Source organism: Hypanus sabinus, chromosome 12 (assembly GCF_030144855.1).
Source record: "Hypanus sabinus isolate sHypSab1 chromosome 12, sHypSab1.hap1, whole genome shotgun sequence".
Classification (NCBI taxonomy): Eukaryota; Metazoa; Chordata; class Chondrichthyes; order Myliobatiformes; family Dasyatidae; genus Hypanus; species Hypanus sabinus.
This window is the reverse complement of record NC_082717.1, coordinates 36,869,097-36,887,601: the sequence shown is the minus strand read 5'-3', so window position 1 is coordinate 36,887,601 and position 18,505 is coordinate 36,869,097. Positions and strand designations below refer to the sequence as shown.

At 38.9% G+C, this 18,505-nt stretch overlaps 1 protein-coding gene across 1 annotated transcript in view; it reads right to left on the bottom strand.

Moving 5' to 3' along the window:
• haao (3-hydroxyanthranilate 3,4-dioxygenase) overlaps positions 1 to 17,748 on the bottom strand; it is a 32,069-nt gene extending 14,321 nt beyond the window's left edge. Inside the window, exons 1-8 of the mRNA XM_059985757.1 lie at positions 17,541 to 17,748; positions 16,975 to 17,053; positions 12,168 to 12,251; positions 8,839 to 8,945; positions 6,141 to 6,230; positions 5,257 to 5,300; positions 4,847 to 4,995; positions 4,660 to 4,725 (exon numbers count right to left, since the gene is read on the bottom strand). Coding sequence (XP_059841740.1) covers positions 4,660 to 4,725; positions 4,847 to 4,995; positions 5,257 to 5,300; positions 6,141 to 6,230; positions 8,839 to 8,945; positions 12,168 to 12,251; positions 16,975 to 17,053; positions 17,541 to 17,620 — 699 coding nt within the window. The 5' untranslated portion in view covers positions 17,621 to 17,748. The remainder of the gene's footprint in view (positions 1 to 4,659; positions 4,726 to 4,846; positions 4,996 to 5,256; positions 5,301 to 6,140; positions 6,231 to 8,838; positions 8,946 to 12,167; positions 12,252 to 16,974; positions 17,054 to 17,540) is intronic.
• Positions 17,749 to 18,505: the final 757 nt, after the last annotated feature.

Here is an 18,505-nt window from a genome sequence, read left to right as displayed (position 1 = left end):
ACAATACTAGGTTAGTCTTGGCTAACCTGTATGTTCCCAATTCGGATGATGTGGAGTTTTTTGATTATTTTTTCTCTCTCTTTATTGCCTGATCTGAGTTTATATTCTCTTATATTGAGGAAATGTTGGTTTAATTGTTGGTTAGATCCAGTTTTGGATCAATCGTCCACTGTTCCTAGACTACCAAGTAAATCTGCTTTATCAATTCAGTCCTTCCTTTCTAACTATGGTATCTCTGACGTGTGGTGTTTTTCCCATCCAAGTGGAAAAATTATCTTTTTTCCACATCCATCATACTTTTATCAGAATTGATTATTTTTTAATTGATAACCTGCTGATTCCATCTGTTCGCTCCTGTGATTATCAGAGTATATTGATTTCGGATCATGCCCCAGTTACCGTCTATAATTTTTGCTCAATGAATCAATCCTCAAATGAATAAACATTGGCGTTTTAATCCAACCTTGTTGTCGGATAACGATTTTGTAAAATTTATGAAAGACCAGATAACCTTTTTTTTTTAAATCCTAATATTGTCATCTGAAATCTCTGGTTGTCTGGGATGGTCAAATTATTTCATATACTGTGAATCTGTAAAGGAAGACCTATTCAGAGCAATTAGATTTGGTCAGTCAGATTAAAGCAACAGATCAACTATATGCCCAGACCAAAAATCCCAAACCGTACAAGAAGCAAGTGGAACTTCAAACTAAATTTGACCTTATTTCCATTCACCCAGTTGAATGCCAACATCTTGAAAGAAAGAGCCAGTTTTATATTCATAGTGATAAATCCAGTAAATTTTTAGTCAACCAATTAGGACACTCTAAAGCTAAACAACAAATTACAAAAATTCGAATGGGAAATGGAACATCACTTTGAATCTGAAATTTATAACCATGTAACAATTACAGCACGGATACAGGCCATCTCGGCCCTTCTAATCCTTGCTGAATGCTTACTCTCACCTAGTCCCACTGACCTGCACTCAGCCCATAACCCTCCATTTCTATCCAATTTTACTTTAAATGACAATACTGAACCTGCCTCTACCACTACTACTGGAAGCTCATTCCACACAGCTACCACTCTCTGAGTAAAGAAATTCCCTCTTGAGTTACCCTTAAACTTTATAAACTCTTGCTTTCTTCACTACCCTATCTACATGAGATTCCACCTTCAGGGAACTATGCACCATTATTCCTAGATCACTCTGTTCTACTGCATTCTTCAATGCCCTACCATTTACCATATATGTCTTATTTGGATTATTCCTACCAAAATGTAGCATCTCACATTTATCAGCATTAAACTCCATCTGCCATTCTTCAGCCTGCTCTTCTAACTGGCCTAAATCTCTCTGCAAACTTTGAAAACCTACTTCATTATCCACAACACCACCTACCTTAGTATCATCTGCATACTTACTAATCCAATTTACCACCCCATCATCCAGATCATTCAATTCAGCACAGCTACAAAATGTAATTGCCAGTGGCTCTATGGCCAGATTAGAAACATTCAAGAAATATTATTCTCGACTCTATACCTCTGAATCTTTAAATGATGGTATTTCTGTTGAGCATTTCTTAAATAGTTTAAATATTTCTTTGCTTTCTTCTGATCTTAAAGCAAAACTCAATGAGCCATTATCACTAGAGGAAATATCTTCAGCCATTTCAGCACTGCAGTTGGGTAAATCTCTTGGACCTGACGGGTTTTCTGCAGAGTTTTATAAATAATTATTTTATATTTTATTATACATTATTTATACATATTTTATTTATACATTATTTTATATTTTATATATTATTTTATCAATCATCATTAAGACCATTTCTTTGTTAAATGTTAATATTAAAATTTTGGCTAAAGTTTTAGTTTGCAGATTGGAGGACATTGTACCCTCAATTAATTTCTGAAGATCAAACTTGTTTTATTAAAAATTGCCTCCCTTTTTTAAAAAATATGGAGTCTATTTAATATCTTATATTCACTCTCAACTGGGATTCCCAAATGTGTCATTTCCCTTGTAGCGGAGAAAGCATTTGATCGTGCGAAGTGGAATTATCTTTTTGTGGTTTTAGAACAATTTGATTTTGGACAAAGTTTTATTACATGGATCAAACTGCTATATTCATGTACCACTGCTTCTGTTTTGACTAACTCTCAGCAATCCCAGCCCCTTAGTCTTAAATGTGGCACCTGGCAAGGGTGCCCCTTAAGTCCCTTACTTTCTAATCTGGCCATAGAGCCACTGGTGATTGTGTTTCGTAGCTATACTGAATTGATAGGGATTTGAAGGGGGGGGGGGGTGTTGAACATAAAGTTTCTCTTTATGCCGATGATCTTTTACTCTTTATATCAAATCTGACTACTTCCTCACCCCCAATGTTTTTACTTCTTATTAAATTTAGCCAGCTTTCCCGATACAAGCTTAATTTACGTAAGAGCAAACTCTTTCCAATTAATAGAGAAACACAAATATTAGAATTCCATGACATCCCTGTTAAAGTAGTAAATAATAAATTTACTTACCTCAGCATTACAGTAACAAGGAACTTCAAGAGTCTTTTTCGAGAAAATTTTACTAATCTTTTAAATTCTACAAAAGAGAGTTTGGCACAGTGGTCACCCCGTCCATGCCACTGGTAAGTCCAATTAATGTTGTTAAAATGTATATCCTTCCTAATTTTTTATACTTATTTAAATCTTTACCAATTTTTATTTCTAAAGCTTTTTTTGATTAGTTTGATTCTATTACTTCATCCTACCTATGGAAGGGCAAACGTTCCAGACTTAATAAAGTTCACCTTCAAGAACCTAACAGTGGAGGTGGCATGGCCTTGCCCAATTTTCGTTTATTTAACTGGGCAGCCAATATTCGTCATCTTACTTTTTGGTCTTTCTTTCATAATCAGCCTGATGGCCCAAAATGGTGGCAATGGAGTTGAACTCTAGCAAGGGTTTTTCCATTTCCGCACTTCCTTGTCATTTGCCTAGACTATTTGTTAATCCTCTTATTAGACATACTTTGAAAATATGGGTTCAGTTCAGAAAATATAATGGCCGTCACGGTTTCTCTCTTTTTAGTCCTATTTTACATAACCATCTTTTTCGACCTTCTATGCAAGACTTAACTTTTCATGATTGGTACAGAAAGGGCATTAGGTGCTTTGAAGGTCATTTCATTGATAATCGTTTTGCAACTTTTGAACATCTCTGCAAAGTTTAACCTACCTAATACTCATTTCTTTAGATATTTTCAAATTAGACATTTTAGTAACCCCTTTAATATCAAACTTTACTGCAATGCCCTAGAAAAAAGTTGTGGACTTGTTTTTTTGTATAAACCCATTGGGGAAAGGTTTAATATCTACTATTTGCGACAAGTTAGCAACCTTGAGGTGTGCCCCCTTCGATAAAATCAGAACTGCCTGGGAGCATGATTTAAATATTCCTGTCTGATGAGGTTTGGGATTCAATTCTTAATTCAGTTAATCAATCTCTTTATGTGCTCGCCACTGCCTTTTTCAGTTCAAGGATGAACTTAAGGCTCACATGTCTAAAACTAAATTATCGTGGTTCTATATTAGTCCCTTTTGTGATAAAGTGTAAAGGGGGTGAGGCTCCTTTTATTCATATGTATTGGGCCTGTCCTAGTTTGGAGAATTTTTTTTTTTACTTTATCCCATATTCTTAATTGCCATTTAGAACCTAACCCTCTGATTGCTCTTTTTGTCAGCTTGGGTGAAGCAGATATGCATTTGAGTCTGACTAAGCATCGAACACTATCTTTTGCTTCTCTTTTGGCCAGATACTTAGTTCTTCTCAGGTGGAGAGATGTTGCCCCACCCACTCATGCTCAATGGCTTAGTGATATTATGTCCTGTTTAGACTTTGAAAAGATTAATTATTCACTTCTCAATTCAGACAAAGTTTCATAAGGTATGGGGACCTTTTTTTTTGAATACTTTTATAACTTCTCTTTAGATTAAGTTTATTCTTTTTCTCTGTACCATAATCCCTTACTTTCAGCTTTTGTTTTCCTGTAAGTTTTACGTTTTTTTATGATGGAAATTTCATTACAGTTTTGGTAGTAGGCATTATACTTTTTTAATATTTACAGCTCTGTGGAGATGAAAGCTTTGATTAACTTTTCTTTACATGGTAATGGCTGGTTTGGAGTTTTGTGGTGGGAGGGTCAGGAGGATACTAACTTTATATGATTTCATTTTGGGTGCTTTTTCTGTATTGTTATGAATTGTATATTAGACATGTTTGTTTTGCACTGTATAAATCTCCATTTTGTTGGGTTTTTTTCTGTTGTAGTGCAGAAACTTATAAAAAAATTGATCTAAAAAAATACATGTACCAAACTTCACTTAAACATTGAAATTGAACTCGCATGCACCACTTGTGCTGGCTGCTCGTTCCACACTCTCACAACCCTCTGAGTAAAGAAGTTTCCCTTCGTTACCCTTAAACTTTTCATCCTTCACCCTTAACCCATGGCCTCTAGTTCACAGGGAAACATTGCTTTTGGAGCAGTCATTTTACCTGCCATAAACTGTACTTTAAGAAAGAATACAAAGATAGTAAAATTTGATTAAAATTACATACATTGGCAAAATATTAGAGTTAACAGTGATTACTCACCAACTGCCATATCCAAGAGTCTGCAGTTCCCTTGTCTTCACTTTGTCCAGAACCAAATACCACTGTCTGTCAGAACAACATATTTGGTAAATTAACATATTGTAGTTTAGTTATGAAAGTATGTACCCTTCAACAAATAAATAGTACAGAATGTTAATTAGAAACAAGTTCAATTCAACTCTTTCACCTGAGTTTCAAAGTAGTCACCAAACATGTCCACAACCTGCTTCATTTTAATATCCTGACGGTGGCTGCTGATCCAGTTATTTAACGAGAAGGGGTCCATCACAGTACTGACAGTATTTATACAAAACGGAAGTTCTTTCCGTAAATTGTCTGAAATAAATGAAACATGAACACAGGATAGATAACATTTATTCTATTGTCACATATAACTGAACTATCATCTCACAGTACTGGAAACTTGAGGCCAGTGTTAACGCGCAGCACTTAGCAGCATTAACTAGGCAAAGTGTGTATAGATGTTTGGCTTCCTTTAATGACTGAATGCTAAGCATAATTTTTAACAAACTTCAAGTCATTAACAAACACAATGTCATTAGCAGCTTCAATCTGAATCATGCATGCTTTCCAAACCTGGATTTGGCTTTCCGGTTCTGTATTCTTCAGAGTTGAAAAATCTGAAATGGAAAGATCACTTTTAAATTGTTTTGTAACAAAATTAACCTTGCTAGTTAATACGACCCAGAACCTTTTCCTTTACACTGCAGAATAGCATGAAGCAATCAAAGGCTGGAGTACGTGTGTGGGGCACTTCACCCATCGAGTCCCATCATGCAAGCTGATACATTCCAAGGTCAAGGACAACATGCCAAAGAGACACTAAAGCTTGAAGCAGACACTACAAAGATTGCATCACCACTAGACACACAAACTACAACCTGTCTTGGACTTACCACTCTTGGAATGTATGCAACAGGAAAATTAATCTCATGATGATAAGACAAACTGTGGAAAAAATTGAATGATATTTCTCATACTATGAATAGCCACATGAATTTATACTACTGTGTTTGTTAAATTGCTGAATAGTAATTGGCAGCTAGTTATCCATTGGGTTTACTTGCCCATTTCTCAAATGCATGAACAACAAAATGCATCATCTTAGAGAGAATTTGCTCTAATTTAAAAGACTAATAGCCAACTGTATTTGGGCAATGACAACAGATATGCTGCAGCTGAATTATTGCTGTTATCAGCAAACAAAAATGTTCACAGTGGGAAGGGTCCTCTTGAATAAATTCAAGCACTCTTATTCAGTGATATCTGTAAAGCTGAGACAAATCAGTATTCACATTTTGAAATTAAAAAATGTGTTAAATAAAATTTTAGGTTTTAAAGCAAAGGGCGATAGTTACATGCCAAATCAGCAAAAGTTTCATCATTAAGAGTAGTAACAGAAAATACCAGCAGTACATTTCACTCCTAGATCCGAAAAACAAAAATCATAGAACTCTTACTCTCTTATTATCGGTGCCAGCTGGGTACCCAGATCATCACAGTAGAACCATTTCTCAAACAGGACATCAGTAGAATTCGCTACATAATATCTGTCAAAAAAATTATCTTTATTAGACATTCTTCATTTGTACTTTTCCACAAACAAATTAAACTGCATCAGCATTGATGCCCTAAGCCCACCCACATCACAGCAGATGATTCTTAACCACTAGAATGGGGGATGAACCAGGACCATAACTTATCTCCAGACAGACTCAAAGCTGGCATATGTACAACTTCTCAATGCTACTGAGCTGGTAAATGCTGCTCAGAAGCAAATGTTGACTTATCTGTGGTGTGAATTGTTGGGAGTTTCTAATTATTAGAACCATGTCTTTCATTGCCAGACATCAAAAATGGAAGTTTTTCAGTGTCTGAGATTTATAAAGAGTAAAAACAAACATTGTTCTCACAATCGATCAAACTTACTGCATGGTAGCTTGCTCAATTTTCTTATACTGTGACTTGATTTTGCAGGAAAAACTGGAATAAAGTTTAGTATTTCAACTCTATCTTGGCAAGAGGCTGGACAAGATACACCCTCCAGTCAAAGTTATTTATTTAGTAACACAGCACGGAAGAGGCCATTCTAGCCCTTCAAGCCACGTCGCCCTGGAAACCCACAACCCTGATTCATCCTAATCTAATCATTGGACAACATGCAATGACCAATTAACCTACCCGGCACATCTTTGGACTGTGGGAAGATACAGGAGCACCTGGGGAAAACCCATGTATTCCACGGGGAGGACGCACAGAGACTCCTTACAGAACGGCACTGGGAAATGAGTTTTGGAATTCCCTGAGTTGTAACAGTGTTGCGCAAATCGCCACACCACCATCGTGCCCAAATCATTTCCAACTCGTAGGAAGCAGAATGGAATTGAAGACCCCCACCCCCGCCTGTCTCCTTTTTTAGCTTCCTTTCACTTGTAACTTTTTTTTCTCCTTCCCACTGTCTAGCCTCTTCCAGTTTTTCAAATGATTAAAATCAGGAGATAAATCTTGTCCATCTCCCTCTGAACTTTGAACTCATGCTCTGGAAGGTTCAATGACTGTTGACTGGGTGGTACACAGAGGTTCTTCCAATTACAACAAGATGGAAAATTTATGGACATGTAACAGTTTTGATACTTCAGATACAACACCGAGTCATGTCATCGGCAGAAATTCTCTGATGACTTAACGACAGTTGGGTGCATAAAGGGAGAATGTGATGATGAACATAGGGCTCCGGCGGTGTACTTTGTCAAATGGTACAAACTGAATCATCTGCAGTGTAACATCAGTAAGACAAAGGAGATGGTGATTGATTTTAGCAAGACTAAGCCTGCACTGCTCACTGTTCCCACTGATGGTGAGGACATAGATGTGGTGAGGACCTCTAAGCACCTGGGGGTGCACCTGGATGAAAGATTTGAGAGGCTGTGTACAAGAAGGGCCAGGGTTGCCGCCACTTCCTGAGGGAACTGCGTTCCTTTGAAGTATGCAGGCCTCTCCTTCACATGTTCTCCAGTCTGTTGTCACCAGTACAATCTGCAATGCGGTAGTGTGCTGGGGCAAAGGCATTATCAACACGGGTGATGCCAACAGGCTCAGTAAACTGATTAGAAAGGATGGTGTTTTTTTTTTAAGAAAAGGAAGCTTGAATGATGTATAGCTCCGGTGTTGTTCTCAATGGGGTTTTTTTCCAGTTAGTAGGGGCTTTTTTTAAAGTTAGTAGTGGTTCTTTTTTTCCCTTCTTTTTCTTTAAAAAAATATTCTTAACACTTTATTTTTTTTCTTATTATTGATATATCGCTTAGCTTTGTTAATCAGTTATTTGTTAATTTAATTCCTTATTGTACATAATGACATATTGACTTAATGTATCTTTTTTTGTTAATATTCAATAACAATTAATAAAAAGATTTTAAAATTAAATGAAAGGCTGGCTCTGTTATAGGAGTCAAACTGGACACACTGGAGGCTCTGGGAAAACAAAGGGCTCTACGGAAAATCCTGATAATTCTGGACCACATTTCCCCCACTCTGCATGCCACTGTGGTTGAATAGAGGAGTACTTTTAGTAATAGACTAAGATAACTGTGCTGCTCCAAAGACCACAATACAAGGTCATTTTCATCCTTGGCAATTAAGCTCTATAATGAGTCAACCTATAGCCGGGGAAGTGATGACCCCCCACCCCCACCCCGTCAAACTGTTTGACGTATCTTTTTTAAAACTTTTTTCTTACTTCTTTTCTCATATTTGTATATCTGTGTACTTGTAATGCTACTGTGATACTGTAATTTCCTCTGAGATCAATTAAGTAGATATCTATCTATATTTTATTATTGCCAATCTCGTGGCCAGGAGTAATAACATGGAGCTGTGCTCAAATCTCAAGACAGTGGTTCAAAAATTAGATTTCAAATAAATTGAAATAAAACTCTTTTAACAGAACATGAAAAGATCTTGGGAAAATTAGTCAATTTTCATAAGAGGCAATGTCTGTTATTTAGCATAACCTCTGCAGTCACTCTTACCTTAGATCAGAGGTTGCCAACCGTTTTTATGCCATGGGTCAATACCATTAAGCATTTTGGGGATCCCCGCCTTAGATAAAACAAAAAGCTGAGACACAAAGCATTTTGAATCTTGCAGTTCCTACTTTACCTGAGGGCATCCAGTTCTGTTTCAAGTCTAGTCCTTTCAAAAACCAGCCCAACTGTGTTTGCCTGACGCTGTGGAGAATGGGGAATTCTTGCTGGCAACAAAAACATCTGAATTGGATAATGGGTTGGAGGGATAGGGAATAAAGAAAACTTATTTGACATTCTGGATTTAAGAGCTCAATGATCAAACCATTTTTTCATTTAATCTCCTGGCCTCCCTTGGTCCTTCCATTGAGATATTTTACTGGATTGATAAAGTTCCAGCTTATCTTTTACCATCCACCTCCCTCTAACCTTCTGCCTATGTAATACATATAAACTGTTAAGCACGATGTTCTCATTTCTAATTTATGACATCATTTTCTGCAAATTCTAAAATGTCAGTAACACAAAATGCTGAAGGAATTCAGCAGGCCAGGCGGAATCTCTGGAAAAGAGTAAACAGTCAACGCTTTGGATCGAGACCCTTCATCTAAATGTCATCTACAGATGAAAGTTCTTTGTTTGAAGTTCATAATTATTCCAGAAACTTACAAAATAAAGAAATAAAACCATGCACGTAACATCTAGTGTGTTGCGACTTCCTTCACTGTCCAGCCTCATCAATTTGTCTTTAGTACCAGTAACTACGTTACTTCTTACACCCCGTCAGTCAGTTTCAATGAAATTGAATAAAACATGTTTGCACTCACTGGCAGATTATATCAAACTAATACCTTGACTCTACAATCCAATGCAGCCTCAGCTGAGGGCTGTATGTACCTTCAGCTCTTTTCCACAGATGCTTTCAGCACAAAAGCACAAGTAGTAAAAGAGTAGGCCATTCGGTCTTGTGCCTGTCATACTATTCTATACCAATCTTTAATAATCTTTCACCACAGCATAACTGCCTTATATAAAATTGATATTCCTCAGTTTTCTTTAATACATGAAAATACACTAAACTAGAGCTACTATGTGCACAGTTTGGCTATAAGAGCAGGGCAGTGAATAGGAATCCTGCAGTGAGTAATTCAGGGGTGGGCAAACTTTTTGACTTGAGGGCCACAAAGGGTTCTAAAATTTGACAGGGGGGCCGGACCAGGAGCAGATGGACAGAGTGTTTTGGTAATACACCTCATAAGAGAAAATAATATATCATGGGATATGTAGAAAACACGTGCTTTAATTTCAATTGAAAATGAACAAATGCAATATAACAAAATATCTGTCTTTGAAGTCCCGTGGTATTTAGCTATTTATTGAAATGACTTTTAAAACACTGAAAATTAAATGAGTAAAATACAGCTTTTTTAATAGTAACAGTTATTATTTTAAAGCACTGAAAAATTCTGTTATCCTTCAAGATATTATCATCATCACTCTCCTCTTGACTGTCTTTATTTCAAAAACGGTAGGAGATGCAGGTCTACTTGTCCTGCTCCTTCTTATCCAATTGTCCCCTGTGCCAAAACTCAACAACGACCCACACAATGACAGAACAGTGAGAGCGTGCCAGTATGCGGAGTGCGTTATTTGATCTGGAGCGCATTTTTTATTTTGAGAACGTACGTGCACCTGCGCACTACTCATGTCCATCACTTAACAGAAATGACATGTAACATGTAAGGCTTATTGAAAAAAATATTTTCAAATGCATTTTTTACATAACACAACGAAGAAACTTATTTTTAATTTCAGTGGGAACAGTGTTGTTGGTCTCCCTTTTTAGCCAGCGCATCAAAGTCTGGATTTAGTTTGTTGTGGCGATTTTCAGGATGGATCTGAGGTGTTGGTCAGTTAACTTGGATCTGTGGCTGGCTTTGTTGATGTTCATGACACTGAACGCCTGTTCACAAAAGTAGGTCGAGCCGAACAAAGAGTAAAGCGCAAATGTGGAGTAATACAAACAACAACAAAGGTCAATGTGTAGCGGTGTGCTACATGCAGCGCTAAAATTACGACACGGAGTCGGTAACTGCAGTTGAAAAAAAACTTTATTCGAAATCCCCAGCCTCACTTTTAAGCCTCCCTCAACCTGCCCCCCTGCGCAGAGGCTCCAAAGCTCTGTGCTCGCAAATCCCCGCAGGCTATCTCCCTTAGCCGGAACGCTGGCTAATTGTGAGCCGGTTCGGATGTGCCAGGAAATGGGTCGCCACAAATGTATATAGAGTGCGTCATCTATTGGGAAAACGCCAGAATTGCGGGGAAAAAACGTTAACAAGGTTTATTAATATAATTTCATCAAGTTCTGCGGGCCGGATTAAAAAGCTTAACGGGCCGCATATGGCCCGCGGGCTGTAGTTTGCCCATGCCTGGAGTAATTCATCTCCAAATCCTGCCGATCATCTACAAGGCTCACGTCAGCAAGGTGATTCAGTGGGAGGAGCAGAGCTTCAGTAACACTCAGGAAGCTCAACATCATAGCAGCTCACTTGAGACATCATCCTCACAACCACACACTTACTCCACCACCGATGCACAGCAATAGCTATCTATGCTACCTACAGGATGGACTGCAAGCACTCACCAAGAATGCTTATCAAACCTATGACCTCTACCAGCTAGAAGGGCAGCAAGAGTATATCAAGAGCTGCCCTCCAGAAATCTATTGCTGTTCCTTCACCTAAATGCTGGGTAAATGCTCAACTCGGCCCTTTGCGACCCTTGAGCGGTGAGTTTACCAACAATGCTGTAACAGCTTATGAACATCACTCACCATCACCTTCTCAAGGGCAAATGTGGATGGGCAATTAATTCATGGCTCAGCCTGCAAAGCCCACGTCCCTTGAATAGAAAAATCTATTGATCATCATCTCAGATGTACGCAGTAACTGAGACCCCAGAGCATTGGGTATACAAGATTGCTTACAACCTAAATGAACAAAAAAAATCTGTCATGGTGGACCCGAATGCACGATGCAATGTAATGAATACTTTGAGACTGCAATATCTGGTTCCTCATTCCCCAAGCCAGAGGATATATCGGCCCAAAATCTAATGGAGGGCGGAACAGAGTTATAATTAAGCTAGCTGACTTTTTAATTAGAAGAATTCAGGAAATGGGAATGTTTTAAGCTGCAGAAAGTAGGAAGAAGTTGCAGAGAATAAAGATGGTGCCAAGAGAGACGGAATGACAGAAGCAGTGGTGGTGTTGGCTGGGAGTGGACAGTGCAAGTGTGTTCATTACAGTTAATATCAAACCCCCCCCCCCCCAACCTTTGTTCAGAACAACAGGAAATCAGATACCAAATATAGATGTTACTGTAAGTGTCAAGTTTAAAAAAAATCTCTGCTGGAAATTTCAATAAATATACTTGAGAGTTCTGACATCTTTAAGACTCCACTGACCTCTCCTTCTCGAATGTGTACATCTTTATGCTTTCCTTTTTCTATAATCTTCAGGCACATGTCACCTTTCCACTGGTAAAACAACTAGAAAACAAAGGAAAACACACTGGATCATGAACTTGCAAGAGAAAAGAATTTTAGTTTCATGAAAGGCTACTTGTTTATCTCAATAGTGTAGATTCAAGATAAAAGTGGACAAGGATAACAAACTAGCTGGAAGAAAAAGTACTTTGAGGAGGAATTCATGTAAACTGAGCAAAGTATTTGAAGGATTCTTACGGCTCAGAGTTGAGCCACATCTTTCTTTTTAGACGACTAGTTATGCCTCAAAAACTTTACAGAAGAAAATATTGGCAGAATGGAAGCTCAAAGAATGATAGAATAAGTTGCACAAATCAACAGCAGATGAAAAAATAATTACGGGTCAATATAAATTAATGGATATGGGAAAGGAATGGATAACCCTTCTCTAGGTGTATTGGAAAATATGAAAGAACAGAAGATACAAAACTTACAAAGCTCCTCCATGCTCCTTATTTATTGCTACTTAGTTATATTTGCTTTTGTACAGTTTGTTGTCATTGATCTTGTTTACAGTTACTGTTCTATATATTTGCTAAGTCTACCCACAGGAAAAAGAATCTCAGGGTTGTATGTGGTGACAAGGATGGACTCTGATAATAAATTTTACCTTGGACTTTGAACTTTGGAATAGCAAGTCACATGTCTAATGGAACAGTGAACTTCAAATAAAGACAGAAACAGTAAAATTTGTCTACCATTCTGCAAAAAAACACCTTTAACACAAAATTCAAAAGTGGTCAACAAGGCATATGGGAGATATTGCACTGAATGGTTTGAAAAAGAGCTATTAATTTGATTGTGTTAAGAGATTTACATTGTAAAACATAGGTTTCTGAGATTATCTCTCATAACATTTCAATCTTTACAGAAATTCACTGAATACTTTCAGAAGTGAAAATGTAAATGAACATTTAAAAAAAATTAAAATGGCAAAAGAAAGGGTTCAAACTCAAATCTACCAAAAGCCTTGGATGGTGCAATAACTCTCGATCTCCACATTAGGCAACCCTGTCAAGGGAAAGTTCATCCCAGCACTGGGAAAAATGGGGGAACAGGAGTCTTTTTTGTAGAAATCTACAGCATATTACAGGCCCTTCGGCCCACAATGTTTTGTCGACCATGTAACCTACTCTAGAAACTCCCTACTGCATAGCCCTCTATTTTACTAAGCTCCATGTAACTATCTAAGAGTCTCTTAAACGACCCTATTGTATCAACCTCCACCACTGTCACCGGCAGTGCATTCCACGCACCCACCACTTTCTGTGTGAAAAACTTACCCCTGACATCCACTCTGTACCTACTTCCAAGCACCTTAAAACTATGCCCCCTCGTGTTAGGTATTTCAACCCTGGGAAAAAAGCCTCTGGCTATCCACACGATCGATGCCTCTCATCTTATACACCTCTATCAGGTCCTTGGATCTCATGCCTCCTTACTCTCTGAATGAGCCTTGCCTGGGGAAGCTTACAAATGCCTTACTGAAATCTATATACACTACATCCACTGCTTTATCTTCATAGGTGTGTTTTGTTACATCCTCAAAGAATTCAGTGAGGTTTGTAAGGCATGGCCTGCCCTTTACAAAGCCATGCTGACTATCCCTGATCAGATTATGTCTCTCCAAATGCTCCTAAATCCTGCCACTCAGAACCTTCTCCAACAACTTGCCCACCACTGAAGTAAGACTCACTGGTCTATAATTTACTGGGTTATCTCTACTCCCTTTCTTGAGCAAGGATACAACATTTGCAAACCTCCAATCCTCTGGTACTTCTCCCATCCCTATTGATGATCCAAAGGTCATCAGCAGAGGCTCTGCAATTTTCATATATCATTCGGCCCCAGCGACTTATCTAAATTGCAAACACAAGGAAATCTGCAGATGCTGGAAATTCAAACAACACACACAAAATGCTGGTGGAACACAGCAGGTCAGGCAGCATCTATAAGGAGAAGCACTGTCAACGTTTCAGGCCGAGACCCTTCGTCAGGACTAACTGAAAGGAGAGATGCTAAGAGATTTGAAAGTAGTGGGGGGAGGGGAAAATGTGAAATGATAGAAGACCAGAAGGGGTGGGATGAAGCTAAGAGCTGGAAAGGTGATTGGCGAAAGTGATACAGAGCTGGAGAAGGGAAAGGATCATGGGACGGGAGGCCTTGGGAGAAAGAAAGAAAGAAAGGAGGGGGGAGCACCAGAGGGAGATGGAGAACAGGCAGGGTGATGGGCAGAGAGAGAGAGGAAAAAAAAGCAACTAAATATATCAGGGATGGGGTAAGAAGGGGAGGAAGGGCATTAACAGAAGTTAAAGAAGTCAATGTTCATGCCATCAGGTTGGAGGCTGGTATATCAGGTGTTGTTTCTCTAACCTGAGTGTGGATTCATCTTGACAGTAGAGGAGGCCACAGATAGACATATCAGAATGGGAATGGGACGTGGAATTAAAATGTGTGGCCTCTGGGAGATCCTGTTTTCTCTGGCGGACTAAGCGTAGGTGTTCAGCGAAATGGTCTCCCCGTCTGCGTCGGGTCTCACCAATATATAAAAGGCCACACTGGGAGCACCGGACGCAGTATACCACACCATCCGACTCACAGATGAAGTGTTGCCTCACCTGGAAGGACTGTCTGGGGCCCTGAATGGTGGTGAGGGAGGAAGTGTAAGGGCAGGTGTAGCACTTGTTTCACTTACAAGGATAAGTGCCAGGAGGGAGATTGGTGGGAAGGGATGGGGGGGGGGGGGGGGCAACGAATGGACAAGGGAGTCACGTAGGGAGCGATCCCTTCAGAAAGCAGAAAGAGGCAGGGAGGGAAAAATGTGCTTGGTAGTGGGATCCCGTTGGAGGTGACGGAAGTTACGGAGAATTATACGTTGGACCTGGAGGCTGGTGGGGTGGTAGGTGAGGACAAGGGGAACCCTATCCCGAGTGGGGTGGTGGGCAGATGTGCGGGAAATGGGAGAGATACGTTTGAGAGCAGAATTGATGGTGGAAGAAGGGAAGCCCCTTTATTGATCTACTATAAGCCTACAGACTCTCTCAGCTACCTGGACTATTCCTCTTCCCACCCTGTCTCTTGCAAAAATGCTATCTCCTTCTCACAATTTCTCCGTCTCCGCCGCATCTGCTCTCAGGATGAGGCTTTTCATTACAGGACAAAGGAGGCGTCTTCCTTTTTTACAATAAAGGGTCTTCCCTTCATCCACCATCAATTTCCTGCAATTTCTGCACTAGTCTCCTACAAGGTCTGAGGGGATCTTGTTATACCTTGGACACTTATCCATCCTCATTTGCCTCAAGACAGCAATCACCTCCTCTTCTGTAATCCATACATGGTCGATTACCTCACTGCTGTTTTGCCTTAGTTCTCTAAACTCTGCCTCTTCAGTAAACACAGATACATTAAATCTGTTTAAGATCACACCCATTTCTTTTGGGCTCCATGCGAAAGTAATCACACAGGCCTTTAAGAGGTCCAGTTTTATCCCTTCTCATCCTTTTGCTCTTAATATATCTGTAGAAGCCCTGGAGATTCTCCTTCAACCTGTCTGCAAGCAACCTCATGTCTTCTTTCAGCCCTCCCGAGTTCCCTCTTAAATACTTTCTTGCATTTCATACACTCAAGTACCTCATTTGTTTCTTGTTGCCTGTACCTGCTATGCACCTTCTTTTTCTTCTCGACCAGGGCCTCAATATAGTCCTTTAACATGTTTGGACTATTTTTACTGTGCCCATAGTCTGTTTTTTTTATCAATTATGCTATTGTTTGCACTGTTGTAACTATATGTTGTAACAATGTGGTTTTGTGCAGGTCTTGTAGCTTTAGTTTTTGGTCTTGTTTTGTCTGGTGGATTTGGAGCTCCTTTCTGGGAAACACGCTAAGACGGTAGCGCGATATTAATACGCAGCAGCCTCTCCGGACTCTGGATTAGGGATCGCCAAACGTTATGTGGATTTTCTAGTGTAGTCTGTTTTGTCATATGCTTTTGTGATATCATTCTGGAGGAACGTTGTTTTATTTTTTTAAACTGCATTGCATTTATGGTTTCTAAATGACAATAAACTGAATCTGAATATTCCTTGAAAGCTAAACTCATCAGCCTTGCTTTTTATTCTGTCAGGAACACACAAACTCTACTCTCAAAATGTTACTTTTGAATGCTTTGTGATTAGCAAGGAAACTTTGCCGTCAGCAAACAACCTATGCCAATCCACACTTGCCCAATCCTTCCTCATAACATCAAAATGGATCGTTCCACAATTTTGAATCTCTATCCAAGCACCAGACCTATCCTTCTCCATAGAAGAAGGATTTCTTCTCTCCTTCAAGAAAGGATAGTTTCAAGATGATTATGTTCACTAGATCCAAAGTGTTCTCTTACACACACTTCTGTCACCTGCCCTGTCTTGTACCCTAATTGGAGTTCCAGTATCACACTCTATCTGGGATCTCTATTAACAGATTAAGAAATCTTTTCTGAACACGCTTGACAAACTCTATCCCATCCAGCTTTTGACAATATGTCAAGCTTTGCCTTTAAAAGAAAATAGTATCCCATGGCTGGAGGCATAGCATGATACACAGAATGGCTTTGATGCCATAAATGCAAAAGGACGATGGTTGTCTACAACACAAACATGAGCAAAACCCTTTGGGCCAAATGGTCCGGTTACATTAAAGATATTTCCGAATATATACACACCACCAAGTAGTTACATTTTACCTCTTCTCCTTCTTCAATATGATAATCTTTCCTTTCATTGGGTCCTCCAACAAACATGACTTTCAGCTGACCAAAGTGCCTGTTAATATTATTTTGGAGTAAAGTATTAACAAAAACTTGAACAATTTTGAAGACTTGATTCACAGTTAGTAACATCTCAAAACTTTAGTCTGCGATAAGAGAAAATCGAGTTTGTAAAACAAAGGATCGGCAAAACAGAAATAAGTCAAGGCTGAGAACAAGAATAGTTTCACTTATAACAAATATCATTACTTTAAATACTGTTAAATCAGTTCTAGAACTTGGTGTATTTGCTTTAAAAAAATCAACTTAACAATTCTGACGAATTTCACTTGAAAAAGAAGTAATATCACCAGTGGCCTAGAACTGCATCGTAGACAGGAATCAATTCCAAACGAAATTATTTTCGATTTTTAGAATCGGTTGACAAGCATGGTTCAGAACCAACCGTTCAAAAATTATGAAACCGTGTTTGCATCGTCTTTACTGCATTTTTCGGAGGGACTTTAGTCTTTGCTCTATGAAGATTTAACTGCAGAACTTACATGAGTTTGTTGCAAACAGGAGGATTAAAATTTGATTTGTTCTCCTCAATCCATCTGTCCACATTATAGAACAGCGCCATGTCTTTCCCTACTATCTTAAAGACCGGTTTAGAAATTACAAAGCCCAGAGCAGAGCATTAAGCGCTGCAAATTAATACGTGAATAGCGTTCTATCTCAGATCGATTTCAATGACGCCTGTGAACTCGGGAACTCAGAGCAAAACGCGATTGGGTATTGGTGGTGGGAGGAGACTGTTCCGCTTGCAATACCAGAACATGATGGGATGTTCCAATTGATGCCTATAACGTAGTTAAAGGGACAATTCTCCTTCCGCTTGCCTTCCTTTAAGAATTAGGGAAGGTCTTTACAAGGATGCCCAGTACTGTGGAAACATCTTATGTGTGTGTGTGTATATATATATATATATATATATATATATATATATATATATATATATATATATATATATATATATATATATAAAAAAGGGGATGCAAAGACTTTTGCACCATACTGTATTTTGTCAACGTGGAGCGAAGGCTGTTGGGAATGGCGAGTCGGGGGTCCTTAGATGCAGGCACACCCAACCCCGAGATACCAAGCAAGGTCCAAACAAATGGTTTATTGATCATTACATAATATCTCTCACTTCCTCCCCTCTCCGATTCCCCTTCCCACTCTCATTCCACAGGCGACCCATATCAGAATCTGGCTTATCATCACTCACGTATGTCATGAAATTTGTGTTTTGCAGCAGCAGTACAGTGCAAAACATAAAATTAAAGTAGTACTGTGTTAAAGTCTTAGGTACCTTAGCTGCATATATGTGCACAGTACGGTAACCCCGTCTTTTATCATTTCCTGTCAGGCACCTTGTGTAACCGGCGTCACGTTATAAACATGCAATCAGCTCAGATGTACTATGTAACTATCTTATCTATTTGTATCCATTGTGGGGTGTTTT